Below are 23,984 nucleotides of genomic sequence, written 5' to 3'. Positions count from 1 at the left end.
CCCACCCCAAAAGTCTTACTGGTTTGATGTATAACTGCCTGGTGCAAGGAATCCAAACCCGCTTTTGTAAATGAATAACACACTCAAATAGTACTAAGGAAGAGAATATGTAATTGAAAACACTTATTTTAACATCATAATGTCCTGCATAAAATATGATTGGCAATTACACGGAATGCAAACATGGTCAGCGAAAGCAACAGGAATATGTCTGTCAAGGTTATTGAATTCTTAGCATCCTAACATTCTCAGGCTATTTGTAAGCACTAAGCAAATTTTAGCTAAAGCAGTAAATAGTAAGCTAGTGCTGTGGTTTCTGAGGTGGAGGCCACAGGATACCTGTGTTTGTTATGAAATAGTGAGTCAGCTATTCTTTATTGCAGCTTGGTCAGGGCTATAAAAGAGGCTAAATCCACTTCTCGCTGTCTTTGATGTTGTCTCTGACAGGCTGGTTGATGCTGCAAACAGGTGTGTCTTCTGGGGGTGATAGTGCTAGTGTGAAGTCCCTCTTTGGCTATGGAGTTTTTATAGTATCTGATTGCTGATTTTATCTCATATTACAAAAAACAAATGTAGAACTGGCAGACACTAAAGCATCAACAAGAATAAACAATCATGGCAATAAATGCATCATCTTGCTTATTATATTGATTATAGGTAACCAGTATTATAAACATCAAAAACATGTCAGCTTCGACAGTAGGCAGTCTTAATGCAAACGTTTCTATGTAGGTCTTCAAAATTTCACACTTTCTATGAAGGAGATAGAGGCGTCTGAAAATATGCACAGAATAGAAATAGCAGAGTTTGATAGTACCAAATGATGGAAATAGAAAACGGTGGAATGAGAATTGGCACAGTGCTCAAAACAATCTGCTTCTGTGTCCTCCAGCCTCTGGCAGAGTCCCAGCATCCTCCAACAGAGTTAACAGTCCCCTTAAAGAGATCCCGCACTTCTCCATAGTCTGCAACACCCCGCACTAAAAGCCTCATGCTCCCCACAGACGAAGCCCACCCATCCATACTTATCTTATCTCCACACCCTTGCACAACCTGCACACCCTTCAGTCGCTCACACAGAGCACAATCCCCCCAACACTTATAGCATGCACCTCAAACACACAAGGCCAGCATCCCATATAAACTTGCGTGGCCAGCATCACAAGTGGATATACGTTTCTAAATGCAGAAATATTTTTAATGGGACAGTACCAAAGTTCATTTAATTTGCATACAATATGTAACCTTGTACTTAACTGTAGGGATGTGTTTACATCTTTAGTACAATATGCTTGACCACAAATATCACAATATGTGTATGCTGTAAATTGTCTCCAAATTTGTAAGACAGAGTATGACATCATGACGGGCATTAAATTAAGCCCATGTGTACACCTTCCTCCTGAGAGTGCTGCCCGTGTAATAACATGTAGGACATAATGTATGCTTATTTAAGTGTATACATCCTAATTATTTGTTTTGTTTCAGGAATCTATTTATCAACACTGCCTATAGGCTTTCAATGCTTTAGTTACTGGCTGGAGATGATGGAATTGATCCAGGCATTATAGTTGCAGACTTTGGTGTAAACCGTTGGGTAGCCCTTCAAGGCGCACTTATAAGCCCAAGAGACAATTCCTTGAAGCTGCCCATCACACACGAGGGGTCCTCCAGAGTCTCCCTGCAAAGAAAACAGAAAGACTTTGCATTACAATATCTATTTTGCATTTCTTCTGTTGCACTATCATATCTTATTCAACATTATTATAGTTTATTTACTGATTAGTTGCAAGCCGTTACTAGTCTAAGGGCAGTTCGTTGTTAATTGTTGTTATATTAGTGGTGCTGATTTTTGGAAATGGTGCTTTCCCTCGACATTTTGCTTTTCTCCTTCCCAGTTTTCCCATGCTTTGGGTGCTAGCCTGAGGACTTGAGCGCGTTTGACACTGCCATGCAGTGTCAAAGCACTGAGCTCATTATGTACATACTGTGGAACAGTGCATATATGATGGGCTGATTCGAGTTAGCTGTAAGACCCTTGTCGTGGGGTAAGAACTGTACCAAGGCATGTAGCTCAAATGTGCCTCTGTGGGCCTCCGGTACTGGTTGTGCCTCCCACAGAGGTAGTTCATCGATTGTGCCACAGGTTTGCCCTGGCGGGACCTGTGTGCACTGGTTACTGTTACTCGACTTGGCACTCTCAAAGCTGCATGCCAAGGTTCTGCTTGTTTCCTACTATATTGGAGTTCTACCTGGTGACAGGGTGTGGTGTTGGGAAGAGGTTGGGCAGGTGTGTGTATGTGTTGCTTGCCAGAGTCGTGAATGACACCGGGTGGTGTGTTCAGTACAATGGGTCCTGCTTCTCGCAATGGATTAGTAAGCGAGGATTTAGGAAAGGGCTGTCTAGCATCATTTCATAAGGGCAGAATAGCAACAGTATGATGTTTGGTATCGATGAATTCGTAATGGTGAATTTTCTCCGATGGTGGGGGTGGGTTCGACATTACGGTAATGGAAATGTCATTTTGGGAAAGTGGGGATTCCGATGTGTGTGACTCTGTGTGCCTGGCAGCCTGTCTCCTAAATCACAACTCTGTGTTAGGGGGATAGCCACATCTGTGCATTCCTGATAGAGGGCCATAAACTAGGGGTTCACGGGAAACTGCAAACCTCTGACCCTGAAGGGCCTTTCTGGGATGGTTACATGGGCGTGGAACAGGGACCTACGTCCAAGGGGAAGGGTCTTGCCCCACTAAAGATTGTGATCAAACCTCACGGTGTAGGATGGCAGACAGGACATCATTTAGAGAGGGCCTGTGCATTTCAAAGGTGGCCTTATGAACTGATTGTATCTTCAATGGACATGGTGGGTATAACTACTGGTGCTTCGGACTCCAAAAGTAGAGACACTTTTGGATTTGGAACTATACTACACTGGTTCGATACTGGGACATTGACATAAGGAATCATTAAGACAGGAGGGACTGCAACTGAACTATTTACAGACTTGTGGTGGCTTGGAGCTTGTCGTGCTCCAAGACTAGGACTATTACTTGGTGGATTTTGCCTGGACGTTGCAGGCCTGCAGCTAATGGCAACTGTTGTGGCCTGGGTCTTGAAGTACGTCTCCAAGGGCAAGTGCGTTGGCCTCCTGTCCTCAAGATCTCAGGAACACAAAGGATCTCACTCTCTCTGCAAGATCAAAACGACCGCACTGGGTGCGGCAGAGACAGGTGAAAGTGATCGTGGTTGGGCCAAGGACCGTTCTGACATACACCATCATCTTGCTGAGCAAGAGGAGTGTATGCATGTGGATCAGCAGCCATCTGAGGTGCCGGGACATGAGTAGTTTGAGGAGTACAGGGAAAGCTTGCAGAGTCCAAGGAATCCATGTTTGAAACCAAGGGGACCTGTGCTCACTTGTGCTCCAGAGCGTGTGGTGTCCGAGGTGTGTTGGATGAACCTGAGCCGAGAGCTGAAACTGTCTTCGGCCTCTAGATCGGGACGACAACCATGCTTGACATCGCGGCCTCTGTACAAGGTCATTGGCTCCCTCTTCCTGGACCCATGCCACAGGCTGCTTTGTATTGAAAACATCATGATGAGATCCAAGGGGGTTTTGTGTGCCTTGTAAATACCTGCAGCTGACTGCCAGGGGTCTTTGGCAGGTCACACCTTTGCTTGAGGGGAAAACATTTTCCAGCCAGGGAGCGCTCCAAATTCCTGGTCACAACCGTTTGTCTACAGGGGGACTAGTGATCCCACCCTCGTGCAGGTGCCGTTGGGCACCTGGAGGTCTAATCCAGATTGATGAAACTAAGTTAGTTTCTTTCTGTTTTAGATGGTTCAGACTGTCTAGTCAACAGGGCGCCAGCAGGGGCGATGTGTATTATTGCAATGGGAAAGACTGGCCATTGCATATAACTGTAAAGTGCACATACAATGTGTGTGTCATTATGATTTCAATAGAGACGTTTGACAATTGTGTATAACTGTAAAGTGTATATACAATGTGTATCTCATTTTGATTTCAGTGCGTGTGTGTAATATGAAGCCAAGTGTTTTTATACATACGGTATGGAGTCTTTTTGTGTCAAACTCAGTGTTTTGTGAGGGTGGTGTTGTCCCAACACTTTACGCTGGAGCCTGAAGGATAATCCTGACAGCTCAGTGCCAAGCTACCAGAGGGTGAGCATAAGTTATCGGACAAGTTTATCATACTCATCCTATTTGGAACAGAGGGTCCTGACTGGCTTCGATGGATCTTAGCCAGCACTAAATCGCTGGATCTAACACAGATGATTCAAGTATGTATAGACAGATATCATTTGTCATAAAAATGCTTTAAGCACATAAAGCCAGCTGATTGGTAGACTGTTAGATTTGTAAAACAATTTAAATATTGGACAAATGGAATGCTTTTTGCAGAAAAAGTGCGTTATGCAGAAAATCTTCTCAGGTCATTTGTTAGCTATTAGACATAAACACCAGTAAGGCCACATAGAGTTCAATACCATTGGTTCATACTAGATATAAGCAATATCTATATAATATGTATTCTGAACAACGAAGTATTTTATCCTGGGTCATGAGTCCTTCGAGGATCACCACCTTGAAGTGGTCATAATGCTTCTCTGTTTCAGTGGCCTGTACAGCAATACTGGTGGGAGCTTAGTCTTCTGGCAGGGTCACCAAAACAGGACAGATCAAATGGTAGACCAGACGAAGTGTGATCCATTGGTTTTCCAGGTTGGGGTTGGGCACAAGACTAACAGCCATGCTCCCTAAAAAGCACTTATGCGGAACAGCAGCAAGAGGCTGAGTCAGGGACTATCTATCCAACATAAATCATATTTTTGAGGTTGCCCAAAAATCTGAGAATCTGGGAATTTGAGATGATGGTGCTGGGAGGAAAACATAATTTTCAAAACCAAGCCCCTGCTACCCTTCACTCGCTAACTGGCAGCCTGTCAGCAACCTTTTTCATCTTTGAAAAATCACTCTAAACTGTGGGGGTTTGTCTTTGAAAAATGCTAGCTGGTTCAACATGCCACCATGGCTTGGCAGATTGATTGGCATTAGTTTTTTTCATAACATAAACAGGGACCTTTCAGGCTAGACAGCCTGTGAGAAGGTGGCCTGATATATGCTGTCCACTAGTTCTAGTGGGCACCTTGTATCAGTCCAAACAACCCCTTATGGTGATAGGTTAAAGACAACCTTGATTGAAAGCTATCCTAGTGGTAGCTATGGAGAGCAGCCTTCAGGCTAAGTCTTGAAGGAATGTAAAACAGCTTGTTTTACCAGTCTATAATCTCTTGAATGATCAAATGAAAAAACAACCACACCAGGTATATATTTAAAATGTATGTATTTAGTATACAACACACCCCTCTAGTCTCTTTACTTTATGAGACTGGAGTTCGAAGTACTTAGTTTACAAGTCAGCAATTATCAGTAATAGCACAAATGCACGTTTGGGCCCTAGGGGCGTACCAAACCATATACCAAAAAAGTGGTATAAGAACCACGACAGGAATAGACACTAGGCCTATAGCCTCTAGAATCGCTGGGACCCCAAGGAACCACCCAAGGTAGTGACACAGGGGACCCACGGGGACTGTATGCAGTGTGTAAACACAACCGCGGGTTCCTGTTATCTTCTATGGGCAATGTCACGGTTGGAAATTTAAAGATTAGGGACACTTATAATCGAGTCAGGACCAAACCCTTTTGGACTTAAGAAGTTCTAGGGCTAGCACCCACGTGAGCACTGGAGTACTAAAGTTACCTCACCCAGGGAAGCCGGGTGCATAGGTGCCTTTTGGTGTCGGGTCGCATCATCGATTTCAATGGGAGCCTGCAAAGAACTGCTGCTGCCGTGAAGAGGAGAAGTGTCCGGAGAGATCCAAGCCTGGATCTGGGATGGAAGGAACCTGAAAGCAAAGGGGACAGAGTCTGGGTTACTAGCCAGTGACCAAGGGCAGGATGGACCAATGCCCACAGATGTCGGGTGCTTCAGGTGAGTTGATGGGTGTCTTGACTCTTCAGCCACGAGGTCCAGGAGGCGTCGACGAAGTCCATGAGCTGGATTCGAGCTGCTCCACAAAGTCTGTTGAGTGCTGCGGTGTCGGCGACCAGAATGGACCTAACAAGCCTTGGCAACAGCATGTCACTGGAATTCAGAGAAAGGACTGTGGTGCAGACCAGCAAGGTCTGAGGGACTCACCCAGCAAGGGTAAGTCAGAGCATGTCTGGAGCAACCAGGAATGCCCAATCAGAAAAGGAGTTGCCATTGTAGGGACCTGCTAGCCAATGGGCTAGTGATCGCGAAGGAGCCTCGAGTGGTCGCACTTGAAGCTGCCCCACGGGAGGCCAACAATCTTCGATGCAGGTGATGCTCAAGACTGGGGCTACTTGGAGCCCAAAGCACAACTTCGAGGAGGACCAGGAAGATAGTGTTGCTCCAAAAGTTCACGGAGTCATGGGGTCACGGTTCCACGTCACCCACGATAGTCACGGGCCTCAGCTTTGCTGTGGTCTCAAGGTAGCCTCAGGGAAGTCTGTAAATCCACCTCTGGTGATGCAAAGAGTTCGGTGTCTGGCGAGAGCTTGAGCCATGCAGACCGGTCAGTTGCTTCTTTGGTGACTGCCAAGCAGGGGAGTCACTCCTTGACCCCAAGGGAGATCTCTTCAGTCTTCTAGTCAGGATAGAACGTCGATGGTCCAGGATGTACGTTGCAGAGTTTCGTCCAGGGTAATCTAAAGTCCTAGGGACTGGATTCCTATACCTATTGTAAGTTTAGGGGATGGACTAACTCTAAGGCCCCACCTATGGGTGGGCCTGGGAAGAGGGGTAGTTACACCCATTTCCTTTGTCCAGTTTCTAGCCAGAGCAGGGGCAGGTAGCCCCTGCAAACGGTTTGAACTGGGCTATGCACAGGGACAGCAAACGTGCCCCCAGTGCCCAGCCCCAATACACATCAGTCTATCCGGGGAGGTGGTCACACCTCCCTTCGACAGGAAACCTATTGTCCCTCTAGAAGGGTGGATTGCTACCCCCCCCCCCCAGAATTGGCGGGGGGGTAGTATTCCAAAGCATTTGACACCAAACACGGCATGTTTTGATGCTGCCATTCCAAAGTTAGCATTTACCGCAAGGTTATAATGCACTTAAGAGTATATGGTATGGCTGTATCACAGAACAGCTATAAGGAAGTATTTCCAAAAGCTGCAGAGGGGCTCAGCTCACGCTTGGGCACCCTCTCACATAAAACCAAGCACTCTGCCTTCAGGATTGTCAAGGCCTGCCATAGGAGTGGCTTATAGGTTTATATGTGTCTGTATAGGGTAGTGATATAGGTAGCCTATACCACAGTAAGGGGTGCAAGCACACCCTTCCCCGGGTTGCAGTAGCAGACCTGGGGTGCCATTTTGGAGTGCTTCCCAGGGGTGGCATAATATATGCTGCAGCCCCTGGTAGGCCTCTGAGGTGCCTATGCCCTAGGGACATAGTATATCATATACTAGGGGCTTATAAGACACTCCAGAATCCAATTAGATATGTACCTAATGTACATGGAAACCATTTTAGAGAGGCAGCAGCTAGGCTGTGGTCCTGATTAGCAGGGCCACAGCCAGACAAATGTCGAAAGACGGTGAAACACCAGCAAAAATTGGGGGTACCCATGTGAAGCAGATCCTACTCTCCTTCACAGCCATACTCTAATTGAGGACCCCACCATGGTAAACTCTGGTGATACAGTAGGATAATTATACTACTTCCAAGGTTCTGCCACTGCATAATCTCCCGCATATGATTTTTAATGGACTCAGACTTTTCAATACCAACAGAAACCTCATCACAAGTAGATTTCTTGCTACTAAATTGAGAGAAGTAAATGCCCCAGTTTGTTCTTCAGTTAAATTAAAGCAATTAATGTCCATTTTGATGGCATTGCTAAGAACTAGGAATGAGCTCACATTACTGCGATACTGATGGAAGGACCCCCCTCTGAGAAGGGATTGCTGTACTGAAACCACACTGTCAAGGCAAGACTGTGAGGGATGATACATGTTCTGGAAATGATTGTGATTGTGATCACACTGGAAGAAGGCTCTATTGAAATGCTACTTGCAGAAGAAAAACAGAAATCCAGAGAACCTCATGATACTGAAGTCCCTCCGAACAAAAAGCAGATAGCTCATCACGTCAGCCATAGCAAAGTGCAATACAAACACCATTAATAAAGCCACCAATAGAAGCAGACTGCTGTTCAAAACATTCAACCACTTCACCAAACTTTGACTGAACCCACCTATTCCTCACTCCACAGAAAGGTGCAATGCCATCAACCTCTTCATCAGTGAAAATATACAGGAAATTCGATAGCACATTACCAAGCTTCACCTTTTATCCTGATCCCTTCGTATACAATGTTCAGCCTTGTGAGCCCTATCTCTCTAAGATCTCCTTGACTTACAGAACTCCCTCAAAGCCACTTCTTATGAAGATGATGTCTTAAAATTGTCCGTCACTATAGTTATCTCTGAGGATCCTCGCTTGCCCCAATTTACAATTATCAATGCCTCTCTCACTCAAGTCATGTTCCCAGGATCCGCCCACTTCTAAAGATACCTTCACCAGACCCTGTTGACTTTGCCAGTTACAGGCACATCTCTCATCTATCATACATCGGCAAGATCACAGAAAAAGCAGCCTATGTTTAACTCTAAAATCACATATATATCCTCAAGGTGCATAGGTGAGGATTTAGGAATAGTAAATCTTTACTTCCTCTCTATGCACTTCAACATTTGATATTTATCACTAAATATTCTGTCCGTGATATTCTGATGCCATGTTTTTCCTATGCTCAATATTCCGTGATACAGTCTCTTTTCTATGCAACAAAATGTTGGTTTCATGCAAAGGCTGAACAGTAGCAATCTACATTACTATATGTGCATGCATTAGCACATTAAAGCCAGTTCTATGCACTTTGTTCTGGTCTGAAATTACTTTTAAAGAGGTACCATTTCAGGTAAACGTAATTTCATGAAAAAGTACCAGTCATGTAAGTTCTGAGGATGGCGAACATGTGGAAATGTTAGAGTGAAAAAGTTATCAGGCTAATAGATCTCCAAAAAAGAAAGCACAAAGGCAGATGTGGAGAGTGGCAGGGGCAGGATTCGAAGAGGGTTGTCCAGAAGAAACTTTTTTATGGACAAATACTGCCTTTAACTGTTTTTTAGGTAGAGCCTAGGTAGCACTTACGCTGTCTGAAAGATCTTTTGTATGTACTTTGTGTGCTCTGGAGATCAGCCCCAGGACTTGTCTGCTTCCACTTTTGCTGAGGGACTTTTCCGCATATCCGGGAGTTTTCCTTTAAAATGGAAAAAAGCGTCCATACTCCCTTTATTAAAAAAACCCTCACTCGACACCAATTATCCACTTAACTACAGGCCAATCTCCAGACTCTCTTTCCCTTCTAAAATGGTGGGAAAGACCATTAATTCAGAACTGTCTGCTTTTATAAAGCAAAATGAAATTTTGGATCCCTCTCAGTCCAGTTTTTGTGCACACTACAGCACAGAACTGGCCCTAATCATGGCCACTGAGGAGCTTAGATGAGCACTGGACAGCAGGGGAGCATCTCCCTAATCCTGCTAGATCTATCGGCAGCATTTGACATGGTCAATCATAGGCTGCTGATAGACAATTTGCCCACCATCGGGATCAGGGATAAAGAGCTCTCCCTGCTAGGTGCCTTCCTGTTGGAGCGATCACAGTGGGTCGCTTTAGGCGACTACATATCCCTTCTTTTTTCCTGCCATGTGGGGTACCTCAGGGATCCTCCCTGAGTCCCACTCTTTTTAACCTTACGTCACTCCACTGGCCAGATTAATAAAAAGCTACGTTTTTTCCCTAGTATCGTACGGGACGATACACAAATAATTGTCTCTACAAGGGGATCATCCGGCTCCACAGCAAACAGTTTCCAAGACTGTATGAATCACATCGGGAACTGGATGTCAGACAATAGTCCCTACCCCGCCTTTTCCTAAAGCAGAAAATCTGAGAGTCATTATGGACACTAAGGGGTCTATTAGGATAGTGGACAGATGGCCGCCACAAGGCCTGCGATGGCAACTGCTGGACCGGCGGCAGACATCCGCCCGCGATCGCAACCCTGAAAACCGCCGGTCCCATTAGCATGGCGGTGTCGACCACAGCAGTGATAATCTCCTCCTGCCACTTTTCTGCCGGTACCAGTCAGCATGCATGCCTAGCGGCGGAACTGGACTGCTACAATGATGCCGGTGCAGGGCCAGGCTCCTCCAGCATGATTATGATGCCGGCGGTAGCCAGCCTTTCCGTGGCGGTGGAACCGCCATGGAAAGGCATGCGGAGAATGTCTCCTGGGGCCCATTGCGGGCCCCCAATGTGTTTGGGGGGTGGTGGGTGCACTGGGGGTACCCATGTCCCTGTATCAGGTGGCAGGCACTGCCACGTAGTGCAGTGAAATGCATGACATGCTCCTTTTCACACCGCGGCGATGCTGCTGGTAGCAGCAACCGCCGCAATGTTAATCGCCAGAATCCGACCGCCGTGGTCTGATTCCGACTGCGGAGCATCCTATTTGGGCCGGCGGTTATGCCGCGGTCCTTGCGGGCGGTCGTTTCCTGCTACCATGGCAGTTGGGGAGAACTTCTGACTGCCATCCTAATAGGCCCCTAAGTTGTCCTTTGAAGCTCAGATTAACTCCACTACATCATGCTGCTTTTTTATCCTAAAAATCTTGAGGAAAGTACTACCATCAATTCCGCTTGAAGTAAGGAAAAAGTGATATCCGTCCTGATATCCTCAAGACCTAATTACTGCAATGTCTTACGTACCATCGCAACAAAACGCAGCATCCAAAAACTGCAGACCTTACAAAACACGGCATCCAGGTTCTCCTAGGAATTCCCAAAACAGAATCAGCAACCGCCGCTTTAAATTTAAATCCCTTTGTATAGCTTTTGGATCTCTCAATCAAACGGGCCCTACCCAGTTAGCTAGTCATCTCAAACGCTATGTCCCGGCCAGGTCACTAAAATCAGCTGATCTCAGAAATCTGGTCATTCCTAGAATAAAAAAGAACAAGTGGGGTGGTAAGAGTTTCATCACGACTACAGCCAAATTGTGGAACTCATTGCCTACCTCTCTTTAGCAAGAGACCAACTTGCTAACTTTGAGGAAGAGACTAAATACCTGGCTCTCTAGGGCATAAAACACATATCCCCCTTGTGCTAAGATGCACGTGCTTTGCAGGCAGCTCCTGGACCCCTCAGGGTATTGTTGTGATTTACACATTCAATCATTCATTCATTCTTAAAATACCAGAATTGCTTTCTGCTTAGGGACTTTCTTTTTTGATTTTTCTGGTAACTGCATCTATTTAACTTTCTTGATAGAAAACGACCAGCAGAGGTCAGTAAAATACCAGAATCACTTTAGCATTCCCTAGATTCCAGGCCATATAAATTGTCTTCCACGAGCACCCGAAGACAGTAAAAAAAAAAAAAAAAATTCTTGTATTTTCAGTGATATGACCACCGAAGGCCCCGATTTTATATCAAATATAGAGCTTTGGACTATACCATTTCCTGCTGAAAGGCAATATTTCTCTCCATATATTCCCTGTGTCATGCAGGGGCGTAACACAGGCCCCTGCAGCCCCCGCGGTGCGGGTGGGCCCCCACGCTCCAGGGGCCCCCTCACTTTCAGCGAGGGAGACGGCTGCGCCTGCAAGCAAGCCTCTTCAGTCTTCCCAAATAAAATGGTGCTCCTGTGCGCACGGCCTTCCCAATTCCCCATAAATTAAACTGTGCGCACACACCACGGTGACGGCCTCTAAGCCTCCAAGTCTTCCCTCTCTTTCTGTCTCGCTCCTCAGTTAGTGAAAACCGAGACTTCAAGAAACGGGTATTACCCTCTCTTTCCTCCGTTCGTTTATTTGCTCCCCTGTGAAATGGATCCAAAAAAGAAAAACATTTTTGCCGGAAATGTTGTCTTTTTCTGACACAAGTGCAGCCTCGGGGTGGAGAGAAATAAAACATTCCAAATGTAAAAAATAAATAACTAATTAGAGCAAGACAGAGTGGTTGCAAGGTGGCCAGATTGATTTATTTACACCTAAACACATTAGTGCTACTTTACAGTGTTTGCCAGTGAAGTGATTCTTTTGTTTTCTCCTCTCTCTTTGAACAACATTGTTTTCCCTGTGTGGGAAAGTGCACCTTGCCTGGAGGTACTGAAATACCTGCTTGATGAGTGAATTGGAAAACAAAGGGGCATATTAGCAACGCTTTGCGATAAATATCGCAAAGCGCGTTTGGCGTCAATTTGTTTACCGTCGGTTATCGCTGGTTTTTATCGCGGAGATAGCACGTTATTAGCAACGTGTATCTCCAAGGCGAGAAAAAAAACAGCAATAGCTGGAAATCCAGTGATGAAATTCCTGCGATTGTGAAATCCTTGGTAATAAGCTAAGGTGGTCTCAGCCTGACAATCCACCTCCCATTGAAAAGATGTCTAAGTCAGGTTTCAATCAGGCATTAGGAATCAGTGATAATCGCGGTTAGCCCGAACTTTTTTATCGCAACGCATGCATTGATAATAGGGGGAAGTTGTGTTTACGACTGTTTCCATTTAGTTTTAGTGAGGAACGCCTACTTTGTATGTCATTAGCGATAAATATCGCTGACATGCAAAGCAGCAAAAAAAAACGGACGCTATTGCCAGTAAACTGTCGCTAACAGCTGTTAGCGACAGCTTGCTAATAGGGCGATAAAAATATTGCCGCTTTAGTGGCAAAAAGTGCCGCTAAAGTGGCGATGTTGCCCTTGATAATATGCCCCAAAATGTGTACAGCGACTGTGTGTTTACGAATGTGGTCTTTTTAAACCATACTGACTATGTATTGAAAGGATATAAGCAATGGGCACTGAAACAGGTCCCTTCCGGGCCCTGTAGTCATGGCCTTACCTTTTCATGCAAAAGCACTCACTAATTTCAGAATAATGAGTGTAAATGGAAAAAGGTAACCATGTTGTCCCTGCTTACATTTCACATGCTTTACTTAATCTTGCATTCCCTATGAGTGTTTGCTTTTTCTAGGATGTTGTTAATTTTTTGTAGGCAGCATATTGCTCTTGTCTAGTGCGTTATAAGAATTGAGTCACATCCAGGTGTTTATAGCGGGTCAGTGCAGTACAAGTTTCTCTAAGTGGGGCAGTATGGTGTTCAGTGGGGGAGAGGATGTGGCGCTATTGTCAGAGCTGCTGAAGTGGAACTGGTGAACCAGGTTCAGCCTTAATGATCAGGCTCCCAGACCACTCTCCTGAGGGAGCACATTCCTGTGCTACACCTTAGAAGACGCCGCAAGATCTTAAAAGCCCTGGTGCCTTAGCACCAGCAGGTGGACCCTAGCGGTGGCAAGTGTGGATTAACCTTGAAGGCCTGTCCACCACTATCCATGAAGTTCACCTCCAGTCTTGGGGACAGACCTATGAAGCAGCACAACATAGAGTGGCAGTGACTCTGTCACTGAGGTCACAGGACCCTTGAGCAGGGTGGCTCCAGGGCAGTGCGACCGCACCAGGCGCTAACTTCAGGTGGGGGCATCGTGTTTGTAGTTATAATATGGTTTGAAAAGCACTTGCTACCTCCTTCCTGGCCTCCAACATTTTTGTGCAACAATAAAACTGTCTTGATAATTCCAGTGATTAATGTTCTTAGTAGAGAGAGATGGTGTTTTGTATAGTGGAAGGTTTGACTCATGAAAAGGAATGGCAGAGGTGCATGCTGCTAAGAACATGAGCCATGCAGATCACAAAGTGCACATAATGTGAATAGGTCAGTGGGTCACTGCTTTTGTCAGAGAGACCCTATTGTTACTTGCAGTTAATAAGTTAATATCCTAACATAGAACAGTGAGCTATTAACTGTCATGTAAGAGCTGCATGCAAACTCCAAGGTATAAATTAGAGCGTTATGTTTTTTTCCTCAGTCTTCGATTATCCTAATGTTGCAAAAAAGGGTTAATTTGGGTAGAAATCAATTCTGGTTATTAAAGAGAACCCCCAACCATGGTATTATGTTTTTGATTCTGAGTTTGTGTTTCTGCAGACCAATCACTATTAAACTATGCTGCCTACTAGTATGGTTGTCATGTGACTCCTACACCTTCTAGTCCTTTGTCTTATGTAACATTTCCTACACAGTGATTTACACACATATGAATGATTGTCTCTGTGTAATATGTGTGATGTAAAGTGCTCTAACACCCTACACTGGTATTAATGTTGCTGTAAATTTTCTGATACTTTATTATTTTGAAATTTGTACACATGCTAACAGTCTCTGCAAAGAGTTTTCCTTATTAGTACTAGTGGAACATACAACTGCAGCAATGAGAAAGGTGACCAGTCAACCTTTGCAAAGGGCCCTCCACTTCACAGCAGCACAAGTCACATTTTTAGTAACTTTTGATGTGTTTGAGCTATAAACAATTTATTAGTTAAAATCGTCAGATTATGCAGCAGATGATGTATGATGTGGCAAATATGGCAAAGCCATAGTTATGTGGAAAACATTTGCAAACTAGGATATTTTGCCATTCATGTTTGAACTGCTCTTGTGGAAAGAGGGAGGAAAAGTGCTGATGACAGAAACTCCATGGCTGGGAGACAAATGGCTTGCGAATCCACTTTTAAGGATATTTGGGACATTCTGTGATTGGAAAGGTATCCCACTTTGTGAATGTATTTGAACGTCAATAACACATATTTAACCTTAAATAAACATGTGTATCTATTGGTTAAATTAAATAATGTAATAAACTGTAACCAGTTAGTGAAATGGGAAACGAATACTAAAAATTGGGATATTTTGCTCTTTCTGTCACACCTCTCACTCCGCCCACTGCCCTCTGATTCTCCTCCCACAGTTTTCCTAAATTTTTTTCCCCCACTTCGACCACTGCCTGGCACTAACATGCATTAGAGACAACTGTGGGCTTTTACCACTGGGTCTCTTGGAGAATGACACCTCAGGTCCATACACAGGGGCTATACACAGCACGTTTCTGGGTTCTCCGCACAACGTGTTTGCTATTTGACGCCAGATTTCTGAAGCTTCGGTTGAGGAAATTAAACATCCCCTTTTTTTTGTTTAAATCTGTTTTATTGAATTTTACAGGTACATAAAGAGAAGCATATTTTTGTGCAGTCTATGCATGATGACTCATATCGGCAATAGATGCATATTTTCATTGCATGAAGGCTGAGCCCATTAACATACACGGCGCATCTACCACACCGGATTACCTACAAGGACAACATACTGTTCCTTTCATTTCTGCGATGCTTCACAGGTTGGTGACTGGTTAGTTTCGGCAGTCCCATAAGTATAGTCTTTCAGCTGATTCAGCGTGGACTTCGGAACAGACGGAATAGAATAATAACAATTAACGTCTAACAATCTCACCGCAGACCGGTATTGGTACCAATATCTCACTTCCCCCCACCCTCGCGGCCTCCTCAACAACATATCAGAGCATTTCAGATTGACTGTTGATTCCCCTCAATGGCAACTACTACTTTCTTCTTAAATGACAATACTAATCAACTCCCACACGGAACATCACAGTTGCACACGGTTAAAGACTCCGGCATCTACCCTGCGTCCCCATCCCCCCCTTCGAGTTGTCCCCCTGAGCACTCTTCCTCGACCCTCTGAAGTGCCTGAAGCAGACCCTCCCATTGGGCGGCTATGGGCTCCTTCCGCAGAAATTAAACATCCCCTTGTGCTTGAATAAAACATAGCTGCCAAGTGGCATTGGCACCATGTTGTGTCCATTCGTAGCTTTTATCCAACAACACTTTGTATGCTGGAATGTTTAACCCCTTACTTAGATGGTCACAGCACAACTCCCAGAATGCAAGGTGCTGTTGGCTTAAAATCCAGGCCTGGCGGGCGGTGTCACACGTGACGATAGAGCCATTTGGAGGCAATGGTGAATCTGTAATTTAGCAGGTGTGTCTATACTCTTAGTATATTGTAAATACCGCCAGTGTTGACACACTGAGGTCTGAGGCCTCTGTTTGTTATACACTTCCACAGTGCTCGAGAGCACAGGCGAAAAGGCTGGGTGTGAAGAGCTGTGTCAGAGTAAGTTAGGCCTCACTCCCAGGTTAGGTTTGCAAACAAGATTTATCTGCTGTTTGTGTCAAGTTTGTCCGTTTAGGACACCTGGTTGTTCTATGCACTAAAAGGAAGCTGAGCTTCAGACTTCAGAGACAGCGCTGAAAAGAGCAGCGCGAACCCGGCGCGAGGTCCACGAAAAAAGAGCTTCTGTAGAAGCAAAGGCAATGCATGGGTCAACCGCCCATATGCATAGTAACAATAGGCACGCCCACAATGCATGCCACAGACACATACATCTACACACATACTCCTCAAGCACACTACACGTTGTGAAACATCTTTACCACACACATATAATACATACACCACAGTTATGCATACATACGTGCACACACGTCACAAACATACGCAACCACACCAAAAATAAAGTATTCACATATACTATAAGTACAACAACATACAATTCTGGCTATTATTTAACTGGTAAATTATTTTAGTTCTTTTAATGTTCATAAAGTGAAGGTAGACCCAGCCACTGGTGGAGGTCTCAGCTCTCATTAGACTTTGACATATAGTTCGTCTCTCATCTCATACTGCTCTTTGTGAGTGACAAGCGTTTGTTTTTCTCTTTCTTTTTTGTTCACCGCACTCAGCAAGGAGAGTCCAGGAGTTCTTGGAATCTAAATTCCAATATACAGCAATTTATGATTTCTGAAACGCAAACCCTCCACTGCTGGGCAATCTCTAGGAGCTCTTTTGTGCAGAAACAAAACTTCACCGAATCATCTTGACAATCACCCTCAATCCTTCCGCAAGCATTGACTATAGAATAAATTCACCATCCTAACAAACGATCACAAATTTTGAAGTATGTCTGTTAAGGGGGCGGAAATAATGAAGGAAAGGTAAAACCAGATTTTTTTTTTAACTAGAGAGTGATGCTGCAGTTTGTTGGCAAATCAGTTGTGACTTCAGAGCTTGGATGAAGGGAAGTTGTTTTTTGAGATCCCTGAGGGCAGAGCCAGTTCCAGTGCTGATAAGCCATGGCCAGGAATGAACAGACCTCCCATTTTGATTTCTTAACTTTTGGCACCCCAAGAAGAAGTAATTATTTGGCAGATTGTACACTCTTTTGGGGTTTATTTCATACAACTTGGGAAGACAAAACTTCAGGCCCCATATGATGAGTAGTCAGTCATTCATAAGGTCTTAAATTGGACTGTGCATGTATGGATCTTCTTGCTGGTGCCATGTGCTTTCTTGTTCTTGGACCGCTAAGCAGTCTCACAGCTGTATTTTGTAGCCTCTGAAGTTTTTGTAGAAGACATCCAGGCTCATCAACTTATGTCACCTATTACAGCTAAGAGAAGATTTGCTTTCGGCCACCAAAAAGACTATTGAGGCCTGGAAGGGGATGGAGCGACAGATGAGATGGGACAAAAAACGAACTAGAGCTACACCGCTATGGAAGGGTAAGACGATACCAGAACTAGCGAAGCTTCAGAGCTTCAGGGAGGGGGACACAGTTGGGATCACGACGTTATGCGACATACTGAAGGACGGGGATTTAATTACTTTTGGGGCTCTTCAGCATGAATATCAATTGACGCACACCCAACGCTATAAATACTTGCAATTGCAACATGCCTGGAGAGCACAAAATATTGATGCAACGGACATACCTGAATATGCGCCGCTTGAAGGCAGACTACCACAAGAAGAGATACCCTCAAAAGCGGTCTCCTGGACTTATAAAACTTTAATTAATAATATCCCTGGCAAACTGACAAGCCTCAGATCTAAGTGGGAGGAAACCACAGGCCAGTTAGAAGACATTGACTGGGAAGGAGCATTGATGCATCTCAGAGAGGTAGCGATTAAGCTCCAACTAAGGCTGGTCCAATTTAAAATCCTACACAGAGTGTATTATGATAGTGCGCGGTTGCACACTATGCGTAGGGCAGAAACACCTAATTGCCTGCAATGCAAAACCGTCCAAAGCACTTATATACACACCATATGGGAGTGTCGGTAGATACAATGCTACTTGACGCGAATAGTGAAGGAACTCAATGATAAACTGGGGGTCCAGATTCCAATGGATCCCAAATATGTACTATTGGGCATATCAACAGATATCAACCTCCCTAGATACAAACCCCTACTGAGTAACTTAGGATTGGTAGTCGCGAAGAGGGATATTGCTCAACACTGGGGAGTTGAGGGCCTGCGCAGTTTGACAGAATGACGGGTCAGCATGGATCTGTACATGGGGGCCAAAAGAACAACATATACTCCTAGAGGATTCCCAAAAAGTTTACCAAAATATGACCACCATGGCTGAGATACTACAATTTAGAGACAGAAGGGTCCGGGCTGGAGAATACGCAATGCACTAGTCAAAATTAGCACGTAATAGATGGATTTTCACACCCATTGGGAATATGTTGGTGGGGAGGGGCATGGCCAATTTGGGTAGGGGGAAGGGGGAAGCTGAAATAGAGGATGGATCGCCCGAACGTAGTCACTCTATCCCAGAATGTAATTATAGACTGCTTTAGCATTGAACGTATTAGGCACAATGCTTACCTACTGATGTTGTGGCTGATGTTGAAAAGCAAAATAAAAACAGTTTAAAAAAAATAACTATTACAGCTAAGGAATTAAATGATTACTTAGCCTTAATGCCCTGCAGCAAAGCTGCGGGCAACAATGGCTTTCCTGCTGAATTTTACAAAACTTTTGCCGGTGAATGACTCCACTCTGTCCGGGCTATTTAATATCATTAAGGATGGGGGCGAATTATCATCTCAGTTTAGGGAATCGGCAATAGTCAGCTTCTTGAAAAAAAACTGCAGATGTCAACTCTCATAGGCCAATTAATCTTCTTGCCACCAACTACAAGCTTTTCATGAATGTTTGGGCCATTCGTATCAGTCCTCTGGCCCAGGGTGTAATCCATAGGGACCAAACAGGCTTTATTGTTGGGCGACTGATGGCTGTCAATATGAGTTTCTTGCTCCAGGCAATTAACTTTTTCTCAGTTAAATAGATGAAGGCAGTGGTTATCATGGCTGACGCAGAGAAGGTGTTCGATCTGGTTAACTTGGAGGCATTGCTTTTAGGCCTGCAGAGGTTTGGGTTCCCTTTAAGCTTTGTCAACATGTTATCAAAAGTCAATCATGGAGCCAACACTCAAAGTCTTGTCAATTGTCATCTAGCTGGTACGGTTGCAATAAAGAGGGGGACCCGACAGGGGTGTATTCATTCGCCTATTTTATTTACATTTTTTATAGAACCATAACCAATTAGCATTCGGGCTTCACAGGCTATAGAGGCACCTCTCTCACGTATGACCAAGGTGAAACTCTTTTCAGATGATATTATCTTGTACTTGAAACCAGAAAGGGGAACTATTTAGCAGGCACTCGATGAATTTGATCAGTTTAATAATATTGGGAGCTATATGATCAACCCAACAAAAACAGAAGTCCTGCTTTTTAACTCTCCTCCTGAAGTTCTTCCAGCATTTCTGCACTCTCAGGTAAGACATCACACGCCTATTCGGTATTTGGGGGTACATGTCACTCAGGATTATTCAAACATATTTCAGCGTAATTATCAACATGCTGGATAAAATACGGTCAATAACTCAATGTGATTTCTCAGTGAGAGATTGGAAGACTATATGCTTCTAGGTCATAAATCATTGAGAGCGGCAAACTTAAAAAGGATGCCTTTTATCTCTCGCTGGATGGCCTATTATACCCTGGAGATAGTAAATAAAATGCATCCGACTCTCGACAAACTGTTGTTTCTGCTGAAAGCATCAGGGTGAAAGGGGCTGGCTTCATATCTTTTACTCTTGTCCTGGATTAAGGGCCCTCTGTCTAAGCTAGCGTCCGTTTTAAATTTGGTTAACGGGGAAATAATTGAGGTCGATCCAGCTTTAGTACTTTTTGTTTCTTAGGTCTTGCCTACGCAGCGCGGAATCGCTGCTTTGGGAGTGACCTCTTGGAATGAATCTGGGCCTTTGTGGAAACTCGTGCATTATCTGCACTGTTTTCAATGGGCCCTCGTGCATGAATAGCGATTACCTTGCGGGAGCGAGCAGCGGCGCCATCTGTTTGCAATTATCGCTCCTGCCGCTGCTCGCTCCCGTAAGGAAAACGCTGTAGATGGACTGAGCCTGGAAGCCACGCCTCCCGTTCCCTACCGTGGCGTTTCTGGCCGCAGAGTGCGCGTCGCTTTAACTTTCGCGGTTGCAGGGCCGCGCTTGTCATTTTTAGATTCACCCACAACAGCTGTCCAAGCCCACATCTGCAAGTGCTCGCTGTGTATCCCGTACGAAACCAGCTGGCAACTGAATGGGTGCCTGCTGGCAGGAACAGCCCCACGGCCGCCGGACAGCAATAACAAGGCACGCGGCAAAAATAGCAAAACGGAAAAGGGACTTCATCGCTTCTGAGGCTGGAAACAGCCTGAACAGCATCGTGAGAGGAGTGAGCGCGGTAACAGGTCCACACAGGAAAATAATGTGTTGCTATTCTCAGAAGCCTTGTCCCATGTGTGAGCCGTGCATCGCTTTTCATGATATAACTGGAAGTGTTAACACCTGCACGCTCAGCACGGGATATCTGCACACTGCTGAGCGTGTGTGGTGCTGGAACACACGGAGGGTCCACCGTGTCTGCTCTGGGACTAGGAGACGCTTGCATGAAGTTAACTCTTTTAACATATTTGTGTGCGCTCTCAGGGCCCCACATTAAGGTCTTAGATCTGTGTTTGTGTGTCCCAAATCCCTCTGTGTAAGCCAGCCGTGTGTCTGCAGACATAAGACTGTTTGTGCTTTCCAAATTCCCCATACCTGTGTGCATGTCTTTTTCTGTGCATGTCAGTTGTATAAGATCCCAGAATGAGCCAGAGGGTTGTGTGTGGCTGCTGCAAGACACTCAGAAGAATGGCTGTTGTGCTGTGTGCTCATGCCTGAGTGACTTTAGGAATGTGTGCTTGTGTAAAAAACCTAGAATGGGCCATGTGCATTTTATGTCCGTGTGCCTGCTCTAAGCCGGACCCCGCCCCCACAGGAATTGGCAGCGCTTCCTTCATAGTTTTGCAGCACATTAGATTAGCTATAGTGGCACACAACAGCTGGCACAAATTAAGTTGTTATTATACAGTGGTTGCTCCTGTACAGCACAGCCTGCCCTGGCACATTGGTCACCAGATACTTTAAAATAGGTGCTTCTGCCCAAGCAAAATACATGCTACATGTGCCCCAGGTCTTAAAATTTGTTTGCCTTTTGAAAATAAATCTTGTTTTATTTATAGTAAACACACGGTTACATACACTATACTGCATAGACTTTCATGAGTTAATGTGTTTATGCTTCAGCCCTCCCAGCATTATGCCAACGTGTAGAGCACAACAGCATGCGCAACTTTGATGGCAGATCAGTTTGCATGTGGCACCCTGCTTCGCTGCATGTTTTCATGCTTTTGACATGTTTTCAGATGTGCCCTGCATTTTACTATTATTTTTTGTGGTAGCGAATAGAAGAAATCCTCACCCAAACGAGCGCTCGAATTGCAGGCAGTTAAAATGTCATGAAGGTACTCAAACTCTTTAAACAGCAACTTTAAAAAGCATTGACGAGGCAAACATATCTTGCCTTTCGAAGCTGCTGGCTTTGCCAATTACTTGAAGTGGTGCTGTGCAGCACTGTCAACATAAAACAAGCATTGACATAGCCAATAGGTCTCGCCTTTGGGACCTTATAAGTATGTAGTTATGCAGCAGGTCCCAAAAGGCGAGACCTATTGGCTATGCCAATGCTTGTTTACATAATGGGCAATCTCGAAATGTATTTAAATCAGGGCAGAGGTTTCTGGCAATAGTTTTCACTGTCGCTCGCTCTCTGATTTTGCAAAGGTGGCAAACCTCTAGGGTTCCAAGTTATCAGGAATGGTTTAGCGACATGATCAGAACAAAGCAGTTCGAGAAAGCATATGCCAAAAGGGTTCGGGGTCTGAAGCGATTCAATGCCTCTTGTCAGTATTTGGATTCAACTTTTAATCAAGTCTCTGTGGTCTAGTATGGTCCAGTGTGGCTTCGGCCCATTTTGGACCGTATAATCCTTGGATCGAGTTGGCGCTGTTCCATTAGGAATCCCAAGAGCACGTTTATAAACAGTTTTATTTTTGCCCACTGGCCTGTAATGCACAGGAGTACTTTGTATCTTTTTTTATCTAGTTCTTTGCACATTATAAATATGTATGCTTAATCAAGGAATACTACTTGAAGTACTAGGATCCGTCCACTTTACACTGTAGGAATGATTGGAAAGCTTTGAAATGTATGAGGCCGTATATAGGTTTACTGATATAGGGTTGCTGAAAGTACAGGTAAATCGCTTGGGAATCTGAAAAATCCATTTGGGGGCTCTATTGTAGGTCTAAGTTGCTGTATATTTTTATAATGAGAATATTGTTTATGATTTATGCTATTTATGTATATTTATTCTCGATCTGCTCAAATAAAAAAATATTATTTTAAAATACCCAGGTAAAGCCTCTTATTAAAATCAATTCGGGCAGAATGATTGCCCAAATCATGTTTAATTTGAGGGTGAAACTTATGTCCCACATTTTTTTTTGTTTGTTTTATGTTGTAAATGCCATCACTTACTATTACTTTATTGACCTATGTTTTCATGGCTAGGTCGGATTTCATCCAGACTTTTAGCCACTTGCCCAGAAGAGGGACATGCCCTATAACCTAGAAGAAATGGCTTGCATTTTGGAGCCTAACTAAGGGGCATATTATCAAGGACGGAGTTAAAAATGATCGCCGGTTTAGCGGCAGAATACTTCGGCTAAAGCGGCGATAATGGGCTTGATAATATGCCCTGGAGAATTCCAAAAGAAGCCCATGTTCTGGTGTGACCATGGGCTTCTATTGGAATTCTCTGTGGCATATTTTCAAGCCCATTATCGCTGCATTAGCGGCAGTTTTCTGCCGCTAAACCGGCATTAATTTTTAACTCCGCCCTTGATAATATGCCCCTAAAAAATTTAAAAGGGCCTGCTGCAGTGAAATAACAAAATAAACTACTGCTTTCTGTATACATTGAAGCTCTGAGGTAAATAATTTAATGTGTGATGTTCCAGGATACATTTTAGATGTAAATATTCCCTTATTGATTACAATGCAAGCATTCCATTGGATAAGGAAAATACATTGAACAACCTATAGCATCAGGTGAGAAAGACATACTCTTCTGGGTGGAGCCAAAATTCACTTTAGAAAACATTCTAAAGAATTGGTAGAAGTAAGTAGTACATATAGCTGCTTTGTCAAGCCAGACCTAAAAATGAAATACAGCACTGTCAAAAAAGTGCAGCTCCTGCTCAAGTGGATGTTCCTCTTACCGTTCAGCTAGTTCTCAAGTGATCCTTGATGTGGTTACTCTGTGCAGTTGTTTACATCTTCACAGATGTTCTCGTTAGGAAAAATAGTGCTACTCCCATTCATATAACTCTGTCTCTTCTACCTCTGACAGGTCACAATGACTATGGACTTTTATTTAAATAATTCACTTTGTAACAGGTATAAACTTCAAATGCATTGAGAGTAGTAGGTATTGTTCATTGTGTAATGTGTGCAAACCTTTAAACCTAATGAAAAGCCAATTTTTTTTGTTTCCAATCAGAAGGGTTGTTTGGTACATGTTATGTATTTAGCTGGAAAAGTGAGCCTGGTAAGGCTTTAAGTTACCTACATCCAGGA

The 23,984-nt window shown here is 44.3% G+C and overlaps 1 protein-coding gene across 1 annotated transcript in view; it reads right to left on the bottom strand.

Annotated features, from left to right (window-relative positions):
* Positions 1 to 628: 628 nt before the first annotated feature.
* The window catches only part of LOC146817646 (trypsin I-P1-like), a 59,342-nt gene continuing 35,986 nt past the window's right edge, over positions 629 to 23,984 (bottom strand). Inside the window, exon 5 of the mRNA XM_085611107.1 lies at positions 629 to 1,681. Within this exon, the coding sequence (XP_085467233.1) occupies positions 1,532 to 1,681 (150 nt within the window). The 3' untranslated portion in view covers positions 629 to 1,531. The remainder of the gene's footprint in view (positions 1,682 to 23,984) is intronic.

Source organism: Triturus cristatus, chromosome 6, assembly GCF_964204655.1.
Source record: "Triturus cristatus chromosome 6, aTriCri1.1, whole genome shotgun sequence".
NCBI lineage: Eukaryota > Metazoa > Chordata > Amphibia > Caudata > Salamandridae > Triturus > Triturus cristatus.
This window is presented reverse-complemented; position numbering and strand designations above follow the sequence as displayed.